This window comes from Rana temporaria, chromosome 13 (assembly GCF_905171775.1).
Source record: "Rana temporaria chromosome 13, aRanTem1.1, whole genome shotgun sequence".
In the NCBI taxonomy this organism is placed as follows: domain Eukaryota; kingdom Metazoa; phylum Chordata; class Amphibia; order Anura; family Ranidae; genus Rana; species Rana temporaria.
Genome location: NC_053501.1, coordinates 46,276,797 through 46,301,861, shown reverse-complemented (window position 1 = coordinate 46,301,861; position 25,065 = coordinate 46,276,797). Strand labels below are relative to the sequence as shown.

The following is a 25,065-nucleotide window of genomic DNA, read 5'->3' as shown; positions in this document are numbered from 1 at the left end:
TTGCGGCTGCCATTTCTACTTTGTATGCCTTGTACACACGATCGGAATATCCGATGGAAAAAGTCAGACGGAATTTTTTCATCGGATATTCCGACGGTGTGTATTCCCTCATCAGACTTTTTCCGTCGGAAATTCCAACAGTGTTAGAAAGAGGACATGTTCTCTTTTTTTCAGACGGAAAAAAATTATATCGGAAATTCTGTTCATCTGTATGGAACCCCGATGGAGAAAAACCATGCATGCTCAAAAACAATTTGACGCATGCTCAGAAGCATTGAACTTAATTTTTCTAGGCACGTCGTAGTGTTGTACATCACTGCGTTTTTGACGGTGTGTTCGTGTGTATGTAAGACAGCTTGAATGGAATTTTTAACCTCTTTCTTTAATATTATTTGTTCCTTTCTCTGAACAAGTGAGTAAAGGGTCCTGACTTTACAGATATGCATACTTGTTTCAGGTCAGTGATGAAAACCTTATTGATCCCAGTTGGTCAGCCAGACAACTAGCTTCTTCAAAAGAGAATTGGCAATGGTAGTTCCATATGTCTCCCAGGAAAGGTTTGCGTTGAAGAACATTTGCTACAACATTCTGTGTTTATAAGCTGAACTCCAGGCACTTGTAAACCAACTTTAAATGCAGTTGTGTGTTTACTAAAAATAACTAAATGTATTTTAAATGCCGATAAAGAGTACCTGAATCTGTCTTGATATCAACCCCCTGTATTCCTCCGGGCAGCAGCACTGACAGGGCAAGAGAAGAGCAAGATGACCCAGTCAGTCTACTTTTCCTGTTTCACTGTCCAATCAGCTGCAGGGAACAGGGAGTTGTAGCTGTATCGCTTAACTACAGTATTAAAAGGGCTGTGTGAATTTCAGGACTGGTTGGACAATAATTTGGCAGGTAAACCATCTCCTATGCATGTATTTCAGCTGCGTATTTAGCTGTCAGCTAGGAGTTCAGCTGTAAGTTATAAAATGCACAGGCTACATGTTATACCACTCCGGTTCACATTTTATTGACTGCTCTCTGTGTGAATCAATTCTCTCCATAGACTGTACTAAATATCACCAGTCTACTTCTCCTTCTCAGTATGCAAATACGTTGCAGTGTATCATTACTAGCAATAAGGATAAGGCCCTTTTCACACAAGCGGACCGATTGGGTCCGATCAGGCAGACCTGATCGGATCACCCATTGTTCTCTATGGGGCGGCGGTGCCTGCTGTCACCCGCCGGGCACCTGGTCCGATAAAATCCACTAAAAATAGACGTATGGGCATTCGCCATCCGTTCAGTGGATCAGATAATAATCAAATTGAAATGAACATGCAGTCTGTTTCCATTCGACAGCCCCATAGAGAAGAATGGGCTGTGTTCGTGTCCACTCTGCATAGCGGAGAGGACACGGACCTGTCATCTGCCTGCTCAGCAGGGATCAGCGAGCAGGCAGATTCTGATTGGATGGATCCGCTCCATCTGAAAGGAGCCTATGCATAAGAAAAGGCTGTGGACAGCCTTGAAATTGGATCTAGTCACAGTGTTATCTATATCTGATTACAATGTCAGCCCTTGCCTACACTACAATTTCCTAAGAAAGAGACATGGAGAAAGCAATTGCTATTTTCCACGAATGCTAGTTTCCTGACTGTCACACTTACCTCCTTGCTTTAATATAGTGTGCGTCTGTTACCTGGAACAAGCATGCAACTAAGGATGCCGTTTTTCCATAGTTCAGTGACTCAAATCCTGATGGAGTCCATTGGTTAGTGTGCCAGCCAGATAACTAGCATCTTCAGAAGGGTCACTGGCAGTTGCAGCCCCATGTGTCTCTTAGAAAAGGTTTAAAAAAGAAATAAAGGCAAAACTTTTTTTCTCTCTTCATTTTGAATAGAGTAAGGGAGGGTTATAACCCCTGTCAGTTTATTTGTTGCCATCTGTGTCTCATTGGGGCGATTTCCCTTTACTTCCTGCCCCATAGCCAAAAAACGAAGTCAGCGGAAATCCCTGCAAATTAAGGGAATCCCTTGGGACCCCCAGGTCACCAGAACTAATGTCCCCATTGAAATGTGTACGAGGCATTACTATTGGATTTACCTCTCGCTTAAATTCTCAGTGGCATTGATGATCAGGGCAACTAGGGAGAGTGGATCCCCCTAATGGTGACATAGACAACAATAAAAACCAGATGGGTTCTAACCCCTTACCACTCTATCCAAATTATAAAAATATGTTTTGGTATACTTTAAGCTGATACAGGTATGTCTGTCCACGTGTAAATCTAAAAGAAAACAAAGACAGAGGGCGCACCAGCCTTGTGCATTACCTTTGCACCATAAAATTGTTTTTATTTAATAAAATATTATACTCACAAACGAGTGATAACATTTAGTCCATCAATGAGAGTAGTCCAAGGTTTACTCTGAAGAGGGGTCACCCTCGAAACGTGTGAGGTAAGTTTGGACTACACTCATCCCACTCAAGTTTACTGGCCAGCGGACCCTGTTGGACGAGGCCATTGATGGACTCTACAAATTTCTTGCTTGATTTTATCACTCATTTGTGAGTATAATATTTTATTCAATAAAAACTATTTTATGTTGCAAAGGTAATGCACAAGGCTGGTGTGTCCTCTGTCCTCTTTTTTTTTTTTATTACTCCTGGGTTCTCCCTGAACTGTTGAGAGTGGCAGCACAGCCGATGCAGTGGTGTGGTTTGGAAAGAGTCTTCCTCACACTTTTTCGAGTTTACCCAGAGCAACCTCTCGAGCGCAGGAGCATTTGTTTTTTCTTTGTAATGTCTGTCCACGTGACCTTGCCAGGCACCGCCCTAAATAACAGCTTGTGCTAACTCCCAAACACACACAGGCACACTGCAAAACACCACTCTTTCTGCAGATGCTCTCAGCATAGAAAATGTGCAGTAGGCTTTGTGGAGAAACCAGGTTACGCTGCATACCGCCATTGCTGTTTGCATCAATTAAGTCAGTGGTTCTCAACCTTTTTAGTGTCGTGACCCCTTGATAACATTTCACAAATTGTGGGGACCCCTAAAAGTAAAATAATTGTCATAGTGTGGTGTCTCGCAGCAGTGACACCTATGCTGAAATCAGGAGATAGGGTCTCCTTCAGCCCCTCCCACTTCACTTTCCTCATCAGTCAGCTGACTTATAGTCTCTGCCCCCCCAGCCATGCCGTGAACTGAATGGCTGCAAAGAGGCTGAGTGGGCGGCCGCGAGCTCTAGGAACAGCCCAGATGGGCGGCCGAGAAAAGGCTGGGAGAGCGGTGCGGGCTTCAGCAACAGGCCAGGATTTGGTGACCCCTGGCGAATCATTATTCGACCCCCAGGTTGAGAACCACTGATTTAAGTGAATAAGACTCTTACATTGCACTAACCGAAGCATGATGGTCATCCTCCTCTATGGCAGCTGTGGTGCTCAACTCTGATCTACAATGCTCACATTATTTCAGCTGGTGGTTATTTTATGCTTTTCACAGAAAGAAATCCTGACAACTCAAGGGAACTTAAAGACCACGTCTAGGCTATCTGTGCCATACTATACTCAGCACTGTTTATAAAGCATATGTCAAATTTTGTTTTAAATAAAAGTTGCAGCTTTAAATTGTTTTACAGTATTGTTACTGTCATTTTACTACTGATCCCAAAGGTGCTATCAGCAATATCTGTAATAGCGTGAACATTATAAGGGCTATTATGAAATGTATTAAGAAATCAATGGTGGTTCCACATTTTTTTTTTTTAGAAGTTTGTTTACTAAAATTGTAATCACAAATAAAGTTTTGAAGAATACATTTTTGGGTTGCATTATTTTTAGGCATTTAATAACATAAGGGACATATATTTGATGGTAACCATTCTTGTTGGCAGGTCTGTAAAACAGAACTTTGCTCACTTTAGAATGGACCTTTCTCCTGCGAGAGACAGACAGAGAAGCTGGCTTCAGTGCCCGGTTCCTTACTGCACATGCGCGTCCCCGCTCTCTCCCGGCAACAGTGTGTTTCCCAGGAGACAGCGGGGGTGCGGGAAAGGGCGTGACTCCCGCATGAGTCTATTCCCCCCCCCTCCCCCTGAAAGGTGCCAAATGTGACACCGGAGGGGGGGGGGGGGGGTTCCGAAAAGCGGAAGTTTCATTTTTGAGTTGAACTCCACTTTAAAAAGATTTCCCCCTCATTTCCTGTCCAATCGTTTTACCATACAAGAAGTGAAGGAAAATCTGACAGTTCTATGCCTTCCCCTCCCTATCTTATACTAAAATAATTGTTTGTATGTTTACTTTACAGTGTATTTCCACGTGCTGCCAAATGTTCACAGGCTCTCAAAGTCAGGAAACAGTCCGGTGCTTGTTTTTTTGTATTTTAATTGAGGGGATAAAACTTGGATAGGGAGTAGGGGTATTATGGGATGCCCACTTGACTTTAGAGAACTTTCAGTAAAACATCAGGAACAACTTTCCTATATACAGTAGACATGTGCACAGAAAAAAATTTCGTTCCCGTTCGTTTTTCGTAAGACGCCCGTTTTCCTGTTCGTTCCCGTTCGTTTTTCGTACGACGCAATTTTTTCGTATTCCGATCGTTTCGTATTTTGGTTACCGTTTTATTTTCGTACATGCGGGATGGTTCGTTATTCTGTTTAATTCATGTTCGTTACTTGTTAGACAATAATTTTCGTGAATTTTCGTCATTTTGTACTTTCGTAAATATATCGCGGGATTCGCGGCACTTTCAACACGCGGCTCATCCATATTAACTATTGTTAAGCCCCATATACTTGGTCAGACTTTTTTAACAACAAACATAAAAACGATCGTTGTACCGAACGTTCGTTCGTTTTTAAACTCCATCAGAAAACCATTTTTGGGTTCCAGGTTCAAAAGTCTGGCCAACTGATCTCCCTTCAGACGAAAATCCACAGAAAAGTTTATTTGGCTTTACTGTACTACTGTACTCAGCACAAAAGAGAAGCTGCTTCACTAACTAACTACACTCACTGCCCATTCAAAAAAACGAAAATTACATCTATAACAAAAGATTTGTATTCTGTATTTTGAAACCAAATTGCGAACAGAAAAAAGGAATTCAGAATACAGAATACAAATCTTTTGTTATAGATGTCATATGAACATACAAACAGAAAAAGGATTCAAACAAAATACAGAATGAAAATCTTTTGTTATAGATGTCATATGAACATACGACTGAAAATCAAAATACGAACAGAACAAGGATTCAAACAAAATACAGAATGCAAGTCTTTTGTTATAGATGTAATTTTCGTTCTTTTGCCGTTTTCGTTTTGTCATTTTCGTCGGATCGTTCGTTCGTATTTGCGGTTGTTCGTTATGCGGCTCATTCGTAATCCCGTCGTTTTCGTATTTTGGTGCTTTAAATTTTTCGTATGTACACATTATTCTGCGGGTACGAAAATTAAAATTAACATTTTCGTACGAAAATAACATTCGTACGAACGGGAATGCACATATCTAATATACAGTCTATGTACACTCCTCTGCTTCCTCCAACACATTTGCTTGCAGAACTTCACTGACACACTTGACAAAAATGATCCTGACACAGCACAGAACCTGAGGACCCTTTAAATGTGTTACATTTTAATTCTGTGGTTACTGATCCCAGCACCACCTCTTCAGGCACTGCCAGCCTGCCTGGCTGCGGCTGCCCCTTTCACTAGCCCTCCTGGCTCTCCTCAGTCCTCCCTGAATGCACAGTCACCAGCCCACCCGGCTCTCTTCTCCCAGCGAACTCCTGGACTTGCTGACTCTCTTCTGCTGTCCTCACACCTGCTCCTGTGCATCCAGGACAGGATTCCTCTGTGTGTTGTTAGAGGATCCCTCCAGGGGCCCTCCTCAATACTCCAAACATCTCCTCCTAGACTCCACCCTCTACTTTTGGAAGCTTCTCCAAAGAGCAGGGGGAGTTACTAGAGGTGCTGCTTGATGGGAATGCCTGTGTAAACTTGAGGTCTATGGACCTCAACTTGCATCAAAGTCGGACCAAAGTAGTACAAGGACTACGTTGAAGTCGGTGCGACTTGAAGTCGCACAGATATGAATGATACTCACTGGAAATCATGGGGTACAACTTGTCGTGCGACTTTGCAGTCCCAAGTCGCACAAGTGTGAAAGGAGCCTTAAGGTTTATTTTTTTAAATAACATGCCATACTTACCTTCTCTGTGCAATGCAGCAATGGAGAGGAGGTAGCTTTGGACTTGTGAGTAAAGACCCTAACTGATCTCTTTTGACTTTTTAACACTTTAAAATTGTACCGGTTACTGGCTGGCTGGCAGTTGTGCAGGTAGCCTGATGCCAGAGAGACTTGTCTCATGGTCTTGAGCTGTGAGGCCTTAGACTGTCCTATATCCCCAAAGAAAAGAGTATTCTCTGATCAATGTTACTGAACGTTTTGGAGTATCCCATGCCCCAATGCTTCACCGGTTTCAAGTTTTACAAGCAATAAATTACAAAATCCCCAGACTGTTTATTGAACCCGGATTGAATGGACTGTTGCTTGGGTGACTGTTGGCCTCCATGTCTGGAGCATTACCCACACATGCGAAAAATTCAGGCAGTTTTTACTTCAGGCATTTTAAGAATCTGTTACCATAGCAGCAACAAATTCCCACCAGTTTAAAAACAAGGAAACTGGTGGCAATTAAGACCAATTCTAAGCTGGCGTACAAAGGTCCCTTTTAGGCCTCGTACACACGAGGGGACATGTCTGATGAAAACGGTCCACGGACCGTTTTCATCGGACATGTCCACTCAGAGATTTCTGTCTGATGGTTGTACACACCATCAAACAGAAATCCGCGCGGACAGGATACACGGTGACGTGGCCGCACCGTCGCCGCGACGATGACGCGCCGACCCCGGAAGGTCAATGTTTCCACGCATGCGTCGAATCACTTTGACGCATGCAAGGGTTTTCGGCCGAGCGGACATGTCCGGTGAGTCGTACAGACGACCGAACATGTCCGACGGACAGGCTTCCAGCGGACCAGTTTCAGCAGACATGTTCGGTCGTGTGTACGAGGCATTACAGCTTCTTGCACAGTGCTTTATTCCCCAACCTTATTCAGCTGTTGGCTAGAAGATTCCCCCGGCCAAAAACTACTGTGAGATTGGACCCTGCACGGATGGCACATTGTCGACAAGGGCTGTGTTCGTGATGCTTTTGTGTTACAATTAACAGCTATGGGACTGTCTGCATGGGGATGCACAGGTGGGTAATCATGGCCCCTCCATGAAGAGCAAGGATACATATGCCCCCTGTGAACAAAGTCTAAATGTAAGAAGGATACAAGTGATGTCATCATCCAAACATGGCCAATGCCCATATTTGGGAAATGACTTGGGTGGCCAGTTGAACTGGGTGGCCACAGCCTGCAAGACTAGTTCCCCATCAAATCCGATAAATTTAGATGTGTCCAGTCACAGCTGATCACGATGTAAACATAAGCCAGTTATCGGCATTCCTTTCCTCACGCCAGCGCAAGGAAAGGAAAGGAAAGGAGAGCGGATAACCGGCTTGCGTAAAAGGGACATGTACACTGATCATAATCAGGGCACTGATTATTAGTGTCCTGATTATCAGTGCAGTTTCAACAGTGCCCACCAGTGCTGACAATCAATGCCCACCAGTGCTGACAATCAGTGCCCATCAGTGCAGCCTCATCAGTGCTCATCAATGGCCATCAATGCTGCGACCTGAAAGTCGGCACGACTTTGCCAGGTAACCCTCCACACTTGGGATTAACGCCATTGGGCCGCTCCTGCATCCACCTCCAGCAACTGTTCCCCTCCCCTGATCCAAACTGGATTCACCTGAGCAAACCCCAAAGGTTTTTAAGGGTTTTTACAAATAAGGACCCCCCCGCATTGGGACCTCCGTTTGCTCCTGGACACGCACAGTTGTACTTTCAACCCTTGGGGATCTTACCCTGAGCCCATACACCATTGTCATACCATCAAGGGATTACTCTATCCGTATAACAACGATTGAGAATCTATATACCGTACACTTCTCTGGCCCCTGATGATGGTCTTCTGCTTCCCCATAAGACCAGAAATGCGTCGGGCATCCTCCACCGTCCCTTGGAGAGTGTTTTTTAAATTATATGTTGTATAATACACTGTTTTTGTGTTGTAAAACCCCCCCCCCCCTCCCTTCTTCTTTTGACACTTGGTGCACTTTCATCCCTGGTGTTGTCCATCTGCATACAATTTTGCAACTGCTGTTATGTACATTTACCTTGATCTCTAAGGTTTATTTGTCAACAAGCATCAACCGCATCTTGTTTGGTCCATTTATTAAACTTTTTTTGTAATTTTGAGTTTAGCCTAAAAAGTCCTATTTTTGGGGGTATTTCTCTCTTTTTCCTATACATACCAGGGATGTGGCCATCCTCATATATTATGGATCTATGAACTCCTTTCTTTACGAGCAGGAGAGTCGGGACACTCTCTACATTGCAGATAAAGAAAGGAGCTGTATGTTAGTGTGGTCCTGACTCTCCTGCTCGCCCCCTCCCCCCTCAAGGGAGGGGGCGAGTACGACACTCCACACCAGGGAGAAAGCCTTGGATTACTGTGTGGAGTTACAGACAGAAGAACAGGAAGTGAGGATTTCTCAGAAGAAATAAGGACATTTAAAAGCAAAATGGAAGGATGAGGTAAGTGAAGGAGGACTGCACTAAGGTAAAGGAAGCTATTTAGGGAAACAAAAATGTACCTTTACAACCCCTTTAAGTTGCTGCCTTGGCTGATTAGAAATTTGTGTTACCAAACAATTTATAACTGTATAATAATAATTGAAGATGTGTACCTCAGTGGCCAGAGAGTGTATATAGATCAGACCAAAATGAGGGACAAATGAGGAGGAAGGGTGAAAATTGTGTTGTAATTGCTTTATGGAATTCCCCCCAATATTCAGAGCCATGTAGCCACGCCTATTCCCTGCCTGATGTCATAATAACTGTATTTCTAAGGTATCAACATGACGGGTGCACTTTAACAACATTTGAAATACACAGCTGCAAAAAATATGAATGTAAAACTCTTCCATGTAGGTATTTTTACTACTATTAGGGTCGGTACAGAAGAACATCCCCAATACTGTACTATTCAGCTATTCCACGCTTTTTTTGGTTACCACACTAAATATGGAAACCTTCGCTTCAGCAGGTCGATAGAGCACCAATACGATATTCTGCCGATGACGGTCCAACCGGTGTTTTGTCACACTCGGCTCCCCATCACAGATTGCTCCGGAAGTGACGTTCCGTTGCCGCACATCTTGTTACACCCATCTGAGTTTTAGATTCCACAGTTATTTTCAACACAAAACGGAGCTCAAATGCTTAACCACTTCCCGCCCGGCCTATAGCCGATTTACGTCCGGGAAGTGGTTATGAAATCCTGACAGGACGTTCCACAACGTCCTGCAGGATTTCATGCCGCGCGGGCGCGCACCGCGGCGATCGGTGATGCGGGGTGTCAGTCTGACACCCTGCATCTCTGATCTCGGTAAAGGGCCTCCGGCAGAGACTCTTTACCATGTGATCAGCCGTGTCCAATGACGGCTGATCACGATGTAAACAGGAAGAGCCGTTGATGGCTCTTCCTCACTCGCGTCTGACAGACGCGAGTAGAGGAGAGCCGATCTGCGGCTCTCCTGACAGGGGGGGGTTCGCGCTGATTGTTTATCAGCGCAGCCCCCCCTCGGATCGCCACACTGGACCACCAGGGATGCCCACCCTGGACCACCAGGGTGGGCAAAAAAAAAGCCTGCAAAAAAAAAAAACAAGACGTTAAAAAAAAAAAAAAAAAGCATTCAAAAAAAGAAAAAAGATGCCAATCAGTGCCCACAAATGGGCACTGACTGGCAACCTGGCAAAATCAGTGCTGCCCCACAGTGTCCATCAGTGCCACCCCACAGTGCCCATCCATGCCCAATGCCCACCTATCAGTGCCCATCTGTGCCACCCATAAGTATCCATCAGTGCCACCCATAAGTGCCGCCCATGAGTGCCCATCTGTGCCGCCTATGAGTGCCCAGTGCCGCCCATGAGTGCCCATCAGTGCCGCCTATGTGTGCCCATCAGTGCCGCCTATGTGTGCCCATCAGTGCCGCCTATGTGTGCCCATCAGTGCCACCTATGTGTGCCCATCAGTGCCGCCTATGAGTGCCCATCAGTGTCGCATACCAGCGCCGCCAATCAGTGCCACCTCATCTGTGCCCATCAGTGCTACCTCATTGATGTCCATCAGTGCCATCTCATCGGTGCCCATTAGTGCCGCCATATCAGTGCCCGTAATTGAAAGAGAAAACTTATTTACAAAAAAATTAACAGAAAAAAATAAAAACGTAATTTTTTTTCCAAATTTTCAGCCTTTTTTTAGTTGTTGCGCAAAAAAAAAAAATCGCAGAGGTGATCAAATACCACCAAAAGAAAGCTCTATTTGTGGGGAAAAAAGGACGCCAATTTTGTTTGGGTACAGAGTAGCATGACCGCGCAATTGCCATTCAAAGAGCGACAGTGCTGAAAGCTGAAAATTGCCTTGGGCGGGAAGCTGCGTAAGTGCCTGGTATGGAAGTGCTTAAATACAGTGGCCCGGATTCAGAAAGAAGTTACGCTGGCGTATCTATTGATACGCCGCGTAACTTCTAGGATGCGCCGGCGTATCTTTTTTCTGTATTCAGAAAACAAGATACGCCGGAATTTTGCTAAGATCCGACTGGCGTAAACCTCTTATGCCGTCGTATCTTAGTTGCATATTTACGCTAGACGCTAGGTGGCACTTCCGTATATTTACGCGTAGAATATGTAAATTAGGTAGATACGCCTATTCAGAAATGTATGTCCGCCCAGCGCATTGTTTTACGTCGTTTACGTAAGGCTTTTTCCGGCATAAAGTTATCCCTCATAAAGCAGGGGTAAGTCATGTTAGGTATGGACGTCGGAAACGTACGAACAGCGTCGTATTTTACGTCGTTTGCGTAAGTCGTTCGCGAATAGGGCTGTACGTAAGTTACGTTCATGTCGAAAGCATTGACAGTTTGCGGCGTAATTTGGAGCATGCGCACTTGGAAACGTTCATGGACGGCGCATGCGCCGTTAGTCAAAAACGTAATTTAAGTGGGGTCAGCCTTCATTACCATACAACACGCCCACTGCATGGAAAATTTGTATTCCGCCGGACCACATACGCTACGCCGCCGTAACTTAGGGTGCAAGTTCTTTCTGAATACGGAACTTGCGCCCTAAGTTACGGCGGCGTAGTGTATCTGAGATACGCTACGATCGCCGAAAGATACGAAAATGTATCTGAATCCGGGCCAGTGTTTGGAAATCTGACGGACTGTTTACATGTTAAATGTGAAAATCAGAGGTGTTCTGTCACATTAGCAACCATGTAAGGTCAGCAGGTTCTCTGCTGCTTTAAAAATGTAACAGTCCTTTGGATTTCCAATTCCAAACACTGTATTTAAGCATATAAGCTCCGTTTTGTGTTGACTGTGAAATCAAAAACTCAGGTGGGTGTAACAAGATGTCCGCTTGCCTCCTTCTCACTATATCATTACTGTGCAAGAGTGTGGGGTGTAGCAAGATGGCGGCGCCGAAACGTCACTTCCGGAGCATTCTGTGATGGGGAGCCGAATGTGACAAGACACCTGTCGACCTTTTTCGATAGGACAACGACGTAACCAGCGCACGATTTTAACGTGGCTGCCCTTAACAATCATGGCGTCCTGCAACTCGGGACATTATGGGCAGTACCAACCAGCACAGCAAAGTGGGGGTGGCCAGCGTGTACTGCTATCCGGGTAGCTGGCAAAGTGTCTCGGGATGTCTCCGTTGTAGTATGGCAGGCAGCCAAGGAAATGTAACGATTTCCAATGACACCCCCGGACTGGGGTCCCTCTCCGGTCACGGGGAGCAGCGGCGCCCCCTGCAGCCAGAGGAGACTCATTCTAACAGACAGGAGAACGAACTGCAGGTCCTGGAGGCCATCTATGGGGAAGACTTCACCGACCTCCGGAGAACTTCTGTGTGGAAGGTAGATGAGCCTCATGTATGACATCATATGGTGCACAACACTCCCCATCCCCCCCCCCAATACTGCATACAAAATACCAGGACAGCCCCTCCCCCCTGTATATAATGTATATACGATAAGAGTGAGGACTCCTGATGTACATACATGGTGCAATAAACCACAGATCTCTACGCAAGACTTCGCTAGTAGAAAGATCATACGTGACAACGATCCTTAGACGTATACGACTACGCGCACACCGCCGTAACAATTGCTTCTTTTCTGTCCAAAAGTTTCTGTGTAAATGATCAGTAAATTGCGTTAAATTTCACCCCTTTGCGGGGAGTATGGATTTTGTGGCCTCACGGAATTGGGTCTCAATCCTGCGGGGCCGTATATATTGGACTGACCAAGTCTTCTAATGATTGGGAGCCAGGAGGTCCGCTTCCCAGTCACCTGATCGCTGTGATATCCCTGATTGGCTATTGCAGTGATCAGTCACGTTACAGACCGCCCTTGTGTTGTTTTCTCTTCTTGAATGGAGAAAAGGCAAATCCACTTTGCACTACAAGTGTGAGAAATAGAGCAACCCCCAACAATATGAATGGTGAGACAAATACCAGCATGATAAAATGGAATCATCTCAGATGATTTCTTCTGCTAGCTTAGTTGGGGCCCTGATGGCGAAGACGGCTTTCATTTGTAAATAACTTTTTTTATTCAGTAAGTTGAACTAGGATTGGTGAGATAAGAATATCCCGAGATGAGGCTGGAGATGTCAGAGGTGACCGACTGAATGTTTGTCTGAGGCGACCGACTAAACGTTTGTCCGAGGTGACCGACTGAACGTTTGTCTGAGGTGACCGACTGAACGTTTGTCTGAGGTGACCGACTGAACGTTTGTCTGAGGTGACCGACTGAATGTTTGTCAGAGGTGACCGACTGAATGTTTGTCAGAGGTGACCGACTGAATGTTTGTCAGAGGTGACCGACTGAATGTTTGTCAGAGGTGACCGACTGAATGTTTGTCAGAGGTGACCGACTGAATGTTTGTCAGAGGTGACCGACTGAATGTTTGTCAGAGGTGACCGACTGAACGTTTGTCTGAGGTGACCGACTGAACGTTTGTCTGAGGTGACCGACTGAATGTTTGTCTGAGGTGACCGACTGAACGTTTGTCTGAGGTGACCGACTGAACGTTTGTCTGAGGTGACCGACTGAACGTTTGTCTGAGGTGACCGACTGAACGTTTGTCTGAGGTGACCGACTGAACGTTTGTCTGAGGTGACCGACTGAACGTTTGTCTGAGGTGACCGACTGAACGTTTGTCTGAGGTGACCGACTGAACGTTTGTCAGAGGTGACCGACTGAATGTTTGTCTGAGGTGACCGACTGAATGTTTGTCAGAGGTGACCGACTGAATGTTTGTCAGAGGTGACCGACTGAATGTTTGTCTGAGGTGACCGACTGAACGTTTGTCAGAGGTGACCGACTGAATGTTTGTCTGAGGTGACCGACTGAATGTTTGTCTGAGGTAACTGCTAGAATGCGCCTCTGAGTTGTCTGGCCGGAGACTTGATTAAAGTGACTGGCTGAATGTTTATCAGAGGTGAAGGCCGAAGCTTTGCCTCAGACGTCTGGCGGGAGAGACATAGCTGAGGTGACTGGCAGAATGCTGTAGTTTCCTCCTGGGAAGGTGGGGAGGGCGTAGTAGTTTCCTTCACACTTCAAATGTGCTTCTCATCCACCTCCCTATGATCCAATGCTGGACTACAAGGTGAGGAGACAAGGAAAGTCAACAAAGATTAAAGTGGAACCTTGGCCTATTTCATTCAAATTGGCAGACAGGCAGGATTTTTAATTCAGAAGGGACATGCTTTTAAAGCTACTTACCTGCCTGTCCTCGAACATTGATCCGCGCACATGCAACTCACTGTAGAAATTCGGCAACGTCAAATCTGACTGAACTCCTGCACATGTGCAGGAGTGACGCCATCCCCGCCCAGTCAATGATAGCGGGCAGTGATCAAGACCTGGAAGATAGCCGCCTGAAGATGTCAGCGGCAAGGAGTTTGGGGATGCCGCATCGCTTTAAGTTAACAGGTGAGCTGCACCTCTCCTACACTGCACATTGTGGTGAGCTGCACCTCTCCTACACTGCACATTGTGGTGAGCTGCACATTGTGGTGAGCTGCACCTATCCTACACTGCACATTGTGGTGAGCTGCACCTCTCCTACACTGCACATTGTGGTGAGCTGCACCTCTCCTATACTGCACATTGTGGTGAGCTGCACCTCTCCTATACTGCACATTGTGGTGAGCTGCAGATTGTGGTGAGCTGCACTTCTCCTCCTATACTGCACATTGTGGTGAGCTGCACCTCTCCTATACTGCACATTGTGGTGAGCTGCACCTCTCCTATACTGCACATTGTGGTGAGCTGCACCTCTCCTACACTGCACATTGTGGTGAGCTGCAGATTGTGGTGAGCTGCACTTCTCCTCCTATACTGCACATTGTGGTGAGCTGCACCTCTCTTATACTGCACATTGTGGTGAGCTGCACCTCTCCTATACTGCACATTGTGGTGAGCTGCACCTCTCCTACACTGCACATTGTGGTGAGCTGCACATTGTGGTGAGCTGCACCTCTCCTACACTGCACATTGTGGTGAGCTGCACCTCTCCTACACTGCACATTGTGGTGAGCTGCACCTCTCCTACACTGCACATTGTGGTGAGCTCCACCTCTCCTACACTGCACATTGTGGTGAGCTGCACCTATCCTACACTGCACATTGTGGTGAGCTGCACCTATCCTACACTGCATATTGTGGTGAGCTGCACCTATCCTACACTGCACATTGTGGTGAGCTGCACCTCTCCTATACTGCACATTGTGGTGAGCTGCACCTCTCCTATACTGCACATTGTGGTGAGCTGCACCTCTCCTACACTGCACATTGTGGTGAGCTGCACCTCTCCTACACTGCACATTGTGGTGAGCTGCACCTATCCTACACTGCACATTGTGGTGAGCTGCACCTATCCTACACTGCACATTGTGGTGAGCTGCACCTCTCCTACACTGCACATTGTGGTGAGCTGCACATTGTGGTGAGCTGCACCTCTCCTATACTGCACATTGTGGTGAGCTGCACCTCTCCTATACTGCACATTGTGGTGAGCTCCACCTCTCCTACACTGCACATTGTGGTGAGCTCCACCTCTCCTACACTGCACATTGTGGTGAGCTCCACCTATCCTACACTGCACATTGTGGTGAGCTGCACCTCTCCTACACTGCACATTGTGGTGAGCTGCACATTGTGGTGAGCTGCACCTCTCCTATACTGCACATTGTGGTGAGCTGCACCTCTCCTATACTGCACATTGTGGTGAGCTGCAGATTGTGGTGAGCTGCACTTCTCCTATACTGCACATTGTGGTGAGCTGCACCTCTCCTATACTGCACATTGTGGTGAGCTGCACCTCTCCTATACTGCACATTGTGGTGAGCTGCACCTCTCCTACACTGCACATTGTGGTGAGCTCCACCTCTCCTACACTGCACATTGTGGTGAGCTGCACCTATCCTACACTGCACATTGTGGTGAGCTGCACCTCTCCTATACTGCACATTGTGGTGAGCTGCAGATTGTGGTGAGCTGCACTTCTCCTATACTGCACATTGTGGTGAGCTGCACCTCTCCTATACTGCACATTGTGGTGAGCTGCACCTCTCCTACACTACACATTGTGGTGATATGCACCTCTCCTACACTGCACATTGTGGTGAGCTGCACCTCTCCTTCACTGCACATTGTGGTGAGCTGCACCTCTCCTTTACTGCACATTGTGGTGAGCTGCACCTCTCCTACACTGCACATTGTGGTGAGCTGCACCTCTCCTTTACTGCACATTGTGGTGAGCTGCACCTCTCCTACACTGCACATTGTGGTGAGCTGCACCTCTCCTACACTGCACATTGTGGTGATATGCACCTCTCCTACACTGCACATTGTGGTGAGCTGCAGATTGTGGTGAGCTGCACTTCTCCTATACTGCACATTGTGGTGAGCTGCACCTCTCCTATACTGCACATTGTGGTGAGCTGCACCTCTCCTACACTGCACATTGTGGTGATATGCACCTCTCCTACACTGCACATTGTGGTGAGCTGCACCTCTCCTTCACTGCACATTGTGGTGAGCTGCACCTCTCCTTTACTGCACATTATGGTGAGCTGCACCTCTCCTACACTGCACATTGTGGTGAGCTGCACCTCTCCTTTACTGCACATTGTGGTGAGCTGCACCTCTCCTACACTGCACATTGTGGTGAGCTGCACCTCTCCTACACTGCACATTGTGGTGAGCTGCACCTCTCCTTTACTGCACATTGTGGTGAGCTGCATCTCTCCTACACTGCACATTGTGGTGAGCTGCACCTCTCCTATACTGCACATTGTGGTGAGCTGCACCTCTCCTATACTGCACATTGTGGTGAGCTGCACCTCTCCTTTACTGCACATTGTGGTGAGCTGCACCTCTCCTACACTGCACATTGTGGTGAGCTGCACCTCTCCTACACTGCACATTGTGGTGAGCTGCATCTCTCCTATACTGCACATTGTGGTGAGCTGCACCTCTCCTTTACTGCACATTGTGGTGAGCTGCACCTCTCCTACACTGCACATTGTGGTGAGCTGCACCTCTCCTACACTGCACATTGTGGTGAGCTGCACCTCTCCTTTACTGCACATTGTGGTGAGCTGCATCTCTCCTACACTGCACATTGTGGTGAGCTGCACCTCTCCTACACTGCACATTGTGGTGAGCTGCATCTCTCCTATACTGCACATTGTGGTGAGCTGTACCTCTACTGTGCCGCACATTGTGGTGAGCTGCACCTCTTCTATACTGAACAAAGTGGTGAGCTACAACTCTACTGTGCCGCACATTATGGCGAGCTGTACCTGTCTATTGCAAATTACACAGATTATAAATGTCACATACCTTGTGATGCCCAGGGTAATTCATAAAAGTGTTTTTGAAGTCCCTTCTGCCTGCACGGACATATTGATGGCTTCATTATTGCTGACAAATATATGAAAAAATTACACTCTGCAAAAATGGTTGGGGATGGGTTGTACAGGCTTTTGTGAACGTTGTTGTTCATGTTACAACCGCTTCATTCCCCATACAAGTGTATCTGTCAATGAATTCTGGTGATCTCAGAAGCCTCGCACATCAGTTGCGGAATAAACAGGCCCATAGAAGAAATGTAATCCTTACTCTGGTCCATAGGGGGTTTATTGGTGTGAGAGCAGAACTGAGATTCAAAGCAAGTGAATAGACAGACCAAATCCTGTCATCAGGGGATTAATGCAAGCATCAGCTTCAGTGATCTGAGGAGGTGTATATAGTATATGGTGACAGCTGTTCACTTCTGTGTCTCTGGAATAGTTTCTTATTATATTATGTTTTGTTTTTTCAGGTTAAGCATCCTCCAGAAGTCACTCTTGCTTTACGTCCTCAGGGTAATGATTGTCATGTCAAACTAGATCTATGGGTGAAGTGTCCACAAACGTACCCTGATGCGTGAGTATTCTCAACTCCATGGCTTTTTTGACCTATTTGAAATGTAAAAGTAAAGAATTATAGAAAGATCATTGCGCCCTGTCCCTTATGAGTAACTGGTGGACCTTTCAGGGGTGGTCGCTCAATATCCCTTCGTCTTACACCATGAGTGCTGATGATTTCCTCAGCTACACTTTAGTTATGTTTTGCCTCAGTTGCTGATTGTACTACTAATTCTGTTTTATATTAAAGGGGTTGTAAATGTTTGTTTTTTATTTTCTATCTTTACTGTGACGGGCAAGCATACGTTCGTGAATAGGCGTATCTCGCTGATTTACGCATTCTAGGTGTAAATCAGCGTACACGCCCCTAGCGGCTGACCTAAATAGACAGCTAAGATACGACGGCGCCCGCGGTCGTATCTTAGCTAGATTTAAGTGTATCTCAATTTGAGAATACACTTAAATTTACGATCGCGCAGATTCAGAGTTACGACGGCGTATCTACTGATACGCCGGCGTAACTCTCTCTGAATCTGGCTAGTAGAAGGGAAATTGAAGGAAAAGGTAAGTGAACCAACAATGCACTAGCTTTAAGGAACCTATTTAGAAAATAAAAAACAAACCTTTACAACCCCTTTAAGCTGTTGTTCTGTCTAAGTTCACATCTATGCGGCTGCGCTTAATGCGTTTTTCAGGCACGTTCTCCAATGCGTTTTGCATTTCTAAACCCTCCTTTCTTATGCTTTTTTGCATGCATTTTGCGTTTTTTTTTCTTTAGACACACTGTAAACACACTGTATATAGCTGGTTGCTAAGAAAAGGGGACGAGAAGTCAGCTGCCGTGTCCTGAACAACTGATAAGTCATCAGCTGCCAGCGGGGCACACCAATTTTTTAGCTAGTTTAGAAAGGGAATGGTGGAACAAGCCACATAAAAAAAAACCTTAGCGGTAAAGAGTCAGGTGAAATCAAATAATCGCTGGAGTAAGTGGTGGACAATCTGCCAATACTGACACCTCTATTATACAATATGTGTCATTTTTGACAGATTCTCTTTTTAAAGAAGACCTGAGTTCTGGAAGCTGTGCTCAGAAAGGGCATATGAAGCGAGTCCCCAGTAATACCTTTGGTCTTCTTGCAGTTGATCTTTCCCTAATAATGACTTGCAATACCTTGTTGTGCATTATATCTTTGTGTGAAGGTGGCCATCTTGGTGGAGAAGCAGGGCTTTGCTTCCCGATGTCCCAACTGATGACTGGTGATCTGATAACTAGTGTGGGAATATTCAAGAAGAAGCGTAAATTACAGGTGTATTTCTGTGGCCAGGATATACAACAAATGTGTATCCTGTATTGAATGGCTGTTTGTGACTATAGGCAGGTTAATGCCGTTACTTGCCTCTCATGCATATGGGCACTTCATTTATATATACAGTTTTCTTTTTCCAGAAGGGATCACCTGACCTCTGTTCTCAGCTGCATAAGGGGCTTGGAGAGCTGGGGGTGGAGACTGCAGTGGGGCGTGACAGTAGGAGGCAGGAAAGAGCGTATCTTCCCAGTGAAGTGCTGTGCGGGAGAGGTGTCAGTCTTGGCCATCGGAGGGCAGGCAGTCTGTGCTCCTAGTGCAGCCAGAAAGCTGACCACTCTGGGACTGATGTGTTACTATGCCTAGCGTGGTCATTTTGATATAGGAAAGCATTGGGACTGGCAGGATAACCAAGTATTTTACCCAAAGGAAGCAATGCAGAGTATGGGGTAACATACATGTTTAACCTCTGCAGAGAGATTACTGTTTCTGCACAGAGAGCAGTGTCCTACTCTACAACATGCTGACAGGGGGCAGACTTCTCTACCCAGGTTGTAGCTATAATGTGCAAGTATGCTGTGCATATTTGAACATTATGCCAAAGAGCTCATCTGCACTCAGTGGAATTTAGTTGCACTTTAATAGTTACCCTTAAAAAAAAAAAAAAAAGATTTGTTCTGTGTTTTAAATAAGTGTATGTTGTTTATTTTGTATCTTTCTTTCTCTTTTGTGTGTCATAGGCCACCGGAAATAAAACTGAAAAATGTGATGGGTTTATCAAATGAAAACGTTCAATCTCTGACATCTGGTTTAGAGGATCTGGCCACACAGCTGTGCGGGGAGGTAATACTGTTTATGTTGAGAGTGATGGCTGATCTTGTCTATGTCTTCATATCTTATTGGAGAACATAGGAAAGGTGTCTCTTTTGCATGTACAGCACAGACCTCAGCAGAATTTGGTTATTATGGACATTGGCACATTCATTGGGCTTGGAGCCATCGCTAAATAAAGCCTTCATACATAATAGTTTTGCCAAACCAAATACCTGTTGTCATTCATTCACCTACACTAGAAGGTTAATAAATGATAAGAAGTATTTGGTTTGGTAAACTATTATGTATGTAGGCTGTATTTAGCAATGGCTCAAAGCCCAATGATGTGCGGTGGTCCATAATAACCAGATGTTGCTGTTTATTACAGTCAGAACTGGGGTTGTACCGATAATGGTATCGATGCCGATACCTGGGCAGTAAGGGGTGATCTGTGCGGCGGTGGGGGAGTTATAATCACTGATCTTCCTGTATAGATTTCAATAAAGCAGCCAACAGCTGCTTTTCAATTGCTTTATTGAAATCTATACAAGGAAATCTGTCATTTACCGGCTCCTTCCTTTTCTGAATGCACAGTGATCACTGAGTCTGCTCGTTCACATAACTGAGCATAGTAATCTGTATTTACGATGCCTCCAGTTTTATGAATGGAGAACGGCCTCTGTCTCCTCTCTATTTTCAGTGCAGCTGAGGCTGCAGAGAAAGGAACTGGGGACTCTGTGTCCTTAATCCCTTTCTCTGTCTCAAAGGGGAGATGTCAGAGGTCTGTTTAGATCACTGATACCTTACCAAAGCCCACCAACAGGGCTGATAAAAATAAAAAAAAATACTATTTTTTTAAAATAAATATTTAAATGGTAAAAATAAAATAAAAACACTAATATCATTCATTCTACCCCCCCCCCCCCCAAAAAAAAATACTGCTCGTTTTCCAGCAGTATTCTCTGCCTACTTTTGTTCGTTCTGGCTAGTTTTATATAAGCATGCTGAAGTGAGGCAGCTTAAAGCGGAGTTCCCCCCCAAACGTGGAACTTCCACTTTAGGCACTCCCCACCCCCTTACATGCCACATTTGGCATGTAATTTTTTGGTGGGAGAGGGGGGGGGGCTTCGGTAGGAGTGGGACTTCCTGCTTTACATAGTACTGGGACTATGCTTTACATAGTACTGCCTATGGTACTGCAAAGATAGTCCTTTTGTGATGTGGGTGTTCCTACATGGACTTAAGCTGATGGTTTTATAATAAGCTATGATACAAGTATTCGTTTGTGAGTATAATACTTACCTCTGTTTACTTATTAAAGACATTTATTGAGGATGTTGCGCTAGGCCTGTGCACCCTCTATTTTTTGTTTGTTTGTGCTTGATAGCCCGCTTGTGATGACTTTGGAGACATCAGGGGTGTATTAGACCTCTGATTTCTCCTCTGCCCTTTTAAAGCAGCTAACCAAGCACATATTGTGATTGGCTAGCTGCTTCCCTGGCTATAACAGCCAGGGAATGACGGCTCTGAAACCAAAGATGATTAAATTCCCATCGCTTCTGGGTCATTCGTCACCGAATGCAGTCACTGCAAGCAATATTGTTTAACAAGGACATAATTTTGTCATTTTTCTGGCATACCAGGAACACTGCAGTGCTGGCTTCTGCTTTGTGTGTCTTAGAGGTAACAGGTAATCTTCTCACAATTAGTAACATGGCTTGTCGGTGTTAATGGAAACTTGTAATGGGGAAAATATAGATCAGGAGTACTTACTTCAGGCTGACTTTGCTGGCCACATACTTGTTCCAGGTTCTCGCAAAGTATTAAAGCTAGAGGCAGTTGGCACTTTTGGAAGACGGTCAGCCATGGCAGCCCACATACGAGGGCTCAGTTAGGTAGTCTTTTAACTTTGGACTTCATGACGCATGTTCAGCATTAACTTTAATTTTCATCTGGACACAGGTGATGATTTATCAGCTGGCAGACCACATTCAGTGTTTTCTAACAGAACATAACCAGCCACCATCTAAATCATTTCATGAAGAGATGATGAAGAACCTTCAGAGGCAGCAAGAGAAAATTGCTTTGGAGGAGCAGAGAAGAATTCAAGAGATACAGATGAAAGAAGAGCAGATGGTAAGTTGGAAGTTCTTTCTTTCATGCTCCTTCTTTCTGGACTTTATCAGATAATGATTTTTTTTTTTACTTTATATTTTATTGAATTTTCATTTACAAATACATAATAATAAGAAACAAGATGCATTTTCTGCCTCAGTGGGAATATACTTTGCCATATTTACCCATTCCTTTCCTACCCTGTTCCCTCCCAATCTATCACCCCCATCCCTCTTTCTCATCCCCCCCCCCTAAACCCCATTCCTAATTTCACCATATCTCTTTGTTGATTTAACTTATTTCCACTCTTCCCATCTCTTAGCAAACTCCTCTCTTATATCTTCATGGCTACATCTTTAATATTCCATACCTCATCTATCTTTTCCAACCATTCCCCAATCTTTGGGCTTTCTACTTTTTGCGGCATTCATCATATGTATTATCATTGAATTTTTGTATTCTTTTAACTGAATATTTACTTCATGGATTAGACATGTCCAAGTTTCCTCCTGTATTTCTATCTTAGTGATCTCTTTGATATGACTTAACACTTCCTTCCAACATTTCCCTATCTTAGGGCATTGCCACCATATGTGGGCCATATTTCCCACCTGTCCACATCTCCACCAACACTCCATTGTTTGGCCTACTTGGTACTTCCCTAAGATATCAGGGGTTCCATACCACCTGGTTATACATTTGTAGTTCATTTCCATCATCTTGTTGTTTACTGATGAACCATGTACAAGTTTCAGAATTCTACTCACTTCTTGGTTCCTTCCTCATTTCCCCAATTTTTTATGAATGTTGGCAGCTCCAACCTTTCCACCTCCATCAAAATTTTATATACTCGGGATATATTCCTGCGCGTTGTTTCTGTATTACATAAACGTTCCATTGATTTTAAGTCGTCGCCTTCTCTTTAACGGATGAGGAAGCGCGGCTATGAAGTGTCTAAGCTGGAAATACCTCCACTCATTTATACTGATCATCTTCGATGAAGCCTCTTTCCGATTGTTTGGGGCATCAGGAAAAAGGCTTGTCCGGAGACGAAAAGGTGAGCGCTACCATCAGTCCTGTGTCATGCCAACAGTAAAGCATCCTGAGACCATTCATGTGTGGGGTTGCTTCTCATCCAAGGGAGTGAGTTCACTCACAATTGTGCCCAAAACACAGCCATGAATAAAGAATGGTACCAAAACACCCTCCAACAGCAACTTCTTCCAACAATCCAACAACAGTTTGGTGAAGAACAATGCATTTTCCAGCACGATGGAGCACCGTGCCATAAGGCAAAAGTGATAACTAAGTGGCTCGGGGACCAAAACTTTGACATTTTGGGTCCATGGCCTGGAAACTCCCCAGATCTTAATCCCATTGAGAACTTGTGGTCAATCCTCAAGAGGCGCGTGGACAAACAAAAACCCACTAATTCTGACAAACTCCAAGCAGTGATTATGAAAGAATGGGTTGCTATCAGTCAAGAATTGCCCAGAAGTTGATTGAGAGCAGCATGCCCAGTCGAATTGCAGAGGTCCTGAAAAAGAAGGGCCAACACTGCAAATACTGACTCTTTGTATAAATGTCATGTAATTGTCGATAAAAGGTTTTGAAACGTATGAAGTGCGTGTAATTATATTTCACTACATCACAGAAACAACTGAAACAAAGATCTAAAAGCAGTTTAGCAGCAAACTTTGTGAAAACTAATATTTGTGTAATTCTCAAAACTTTTGGCCACAACTGTATACAGCACATATAGGTTCTGTTCTTTGGCAAGGTGGGGAGCAGACCAAAGCAGTTATACTCAGGAATCCAAACTGGCCAGTCACTTCATCTTCTGAGAATGTTCGTCTCTAGAGAGGTCTGCTCAGCTTGGGGTGTGTTCTCTTTAGGGCTGTAGTTTCTTCCATGTTTTCTGTTTCTTATCTACACAGCATGGAAAATAAAAGGGAGAATTTTTTCCATTTTAATAATATCCACTTTACCTGTTGATTGTCAGAGGAGAGAAATCCTTGATGAAATTCAGAGAAGGGAAGAGGAGAAAAAGGAGGAGAAGCGGAGGAAAGAGATGGCAAAATTGGTAATGTATAAATGAATACTGAATGGCCAGCTGCTTCTCGCTGCTTGTTTTGTCATTCATTAAGAAAAAGAAACTTATGTATGTATAAATTTGTAATGTATATATTTTTTTTCTTTTTCAGGAGAGACTTGAAAGTGCCAATATGACTTGTCAGGAAAATAACACTACTGCAGGGCCTAAAACCCTGACATCTAATGGAAATTTAGCAGAACACGGAGGAAACCGAATTCGCACAACCTCTGCTGGCAGATCAAAGTAAACACATTTTACCTTCTAAAATAGAATTATGGAGGCTGCTGAAAATACTGGTGGCCTGACTGTCTTCCACACCTTCTAATTTACCCACTCAGATTAAAGCGGGAGTTAATCCGAATTTTTTTTTTTAACATTAGATTGATGCCCATTTTGTCAAGGGGAATCGGGTAGTTTTTTTTAAAATCGAAGCCGTACTTAACATTTTAGAGAGCGATCTTCTCCGCCACTTCCGGGTATGGTCTTCAGGACTGGGCGTTCCTATTTGATTGACAGGCTTCCGACGGTCGCATACATCGCGTCACGAGTAGCCGAAAGAAGCCGAATGCCGGTGCGGCTCTATACGGCGCCTGCACACCCACGTTCGGCTAATTTCGGAAAATCGTGACGCGATGTATGCGACCGTCGGAAGCCTGTCAATCAAATAGGAACGCCCAGTCCGCAGCCCATACCCGGAAGCGGCGGAGACGATCGCTCTCTAAAACAGTAAGTACTGCTTCGATTTAAAAAAAACTAGCCGATTCCCCTTGACAAAATGAGCCTCAATCTAATGTTAAAAATTAACTTTTCGGGTGAACCTCCACTTTAAGTAGGCAGATCAGAAGTTCTGACTTCACTTGCTGCATCCTTGTTCTTATGTCAGTGGTTAAAGCGGGAGTTCACCCATTTAAAAAAAAAAAAAAAATCTCCCCTTAGCTTCCTGCTCGTTCGGTCTAGGGGAATCGGCTATTTATATTAAAATATGAGCTGTACTTACCCGTTTTCGAGCTGCATCTTCTTCCGTCGCTTCCGGGTATGGGTCTTCGGGAGCGGGCGTTCCTTCTTGATTGACATT

The 25,065-nt window shown here is 45.0% G+C and overlaps 1 protein-coding gene across 2 annotated transcripts in view; it reads left to right on the top strand.

Moving 5' to 3' along the window:
- The first annotated feature begins 11,813 nt into the window (after window positions 1-11,813).
- The window catches only part of EIF2AK4 (eukaryotic translation initiation factor 2 alpha kinase 4), a 101,784-nt gene continuing 88,532 nt past the window's right edge, over window positions 11,814-25,065 (top strand). Inside the window, exons 1-6 of one of the 2 annotated variants that reach the window (XM_040332415.1) lie at window positions 11,814-12,099; window positions 17,579-17,682; window positions 19,708-19,810; window positions 21,743-21,916; window positions 23,898-23,978; window positions 24,100-24,233. In XM_040332415.1, the coding sequence (XP_040188349.1) occupies window positions 11,905-12,099; window positions 17,579-17,682; window positions 19,708-19,810; window positions 21,743-21,916; window positions 23,898-23,978; window positions 24,100-24,233 (791 nt within the window). In that variant the 5' untranslated portion in view covers window positions 11,814-11,904. The remainder of the gene's footprint in view (window positions 12,100-17,578; window positions 17,683-19,707; window positions 19,811-21,742; window positions 21,917-23,897; window positions 23,979-24,099; window positions 24,234-25,065) is intronic. The other variant, XM_040332416.1, reaches the window with a different exon arrangement.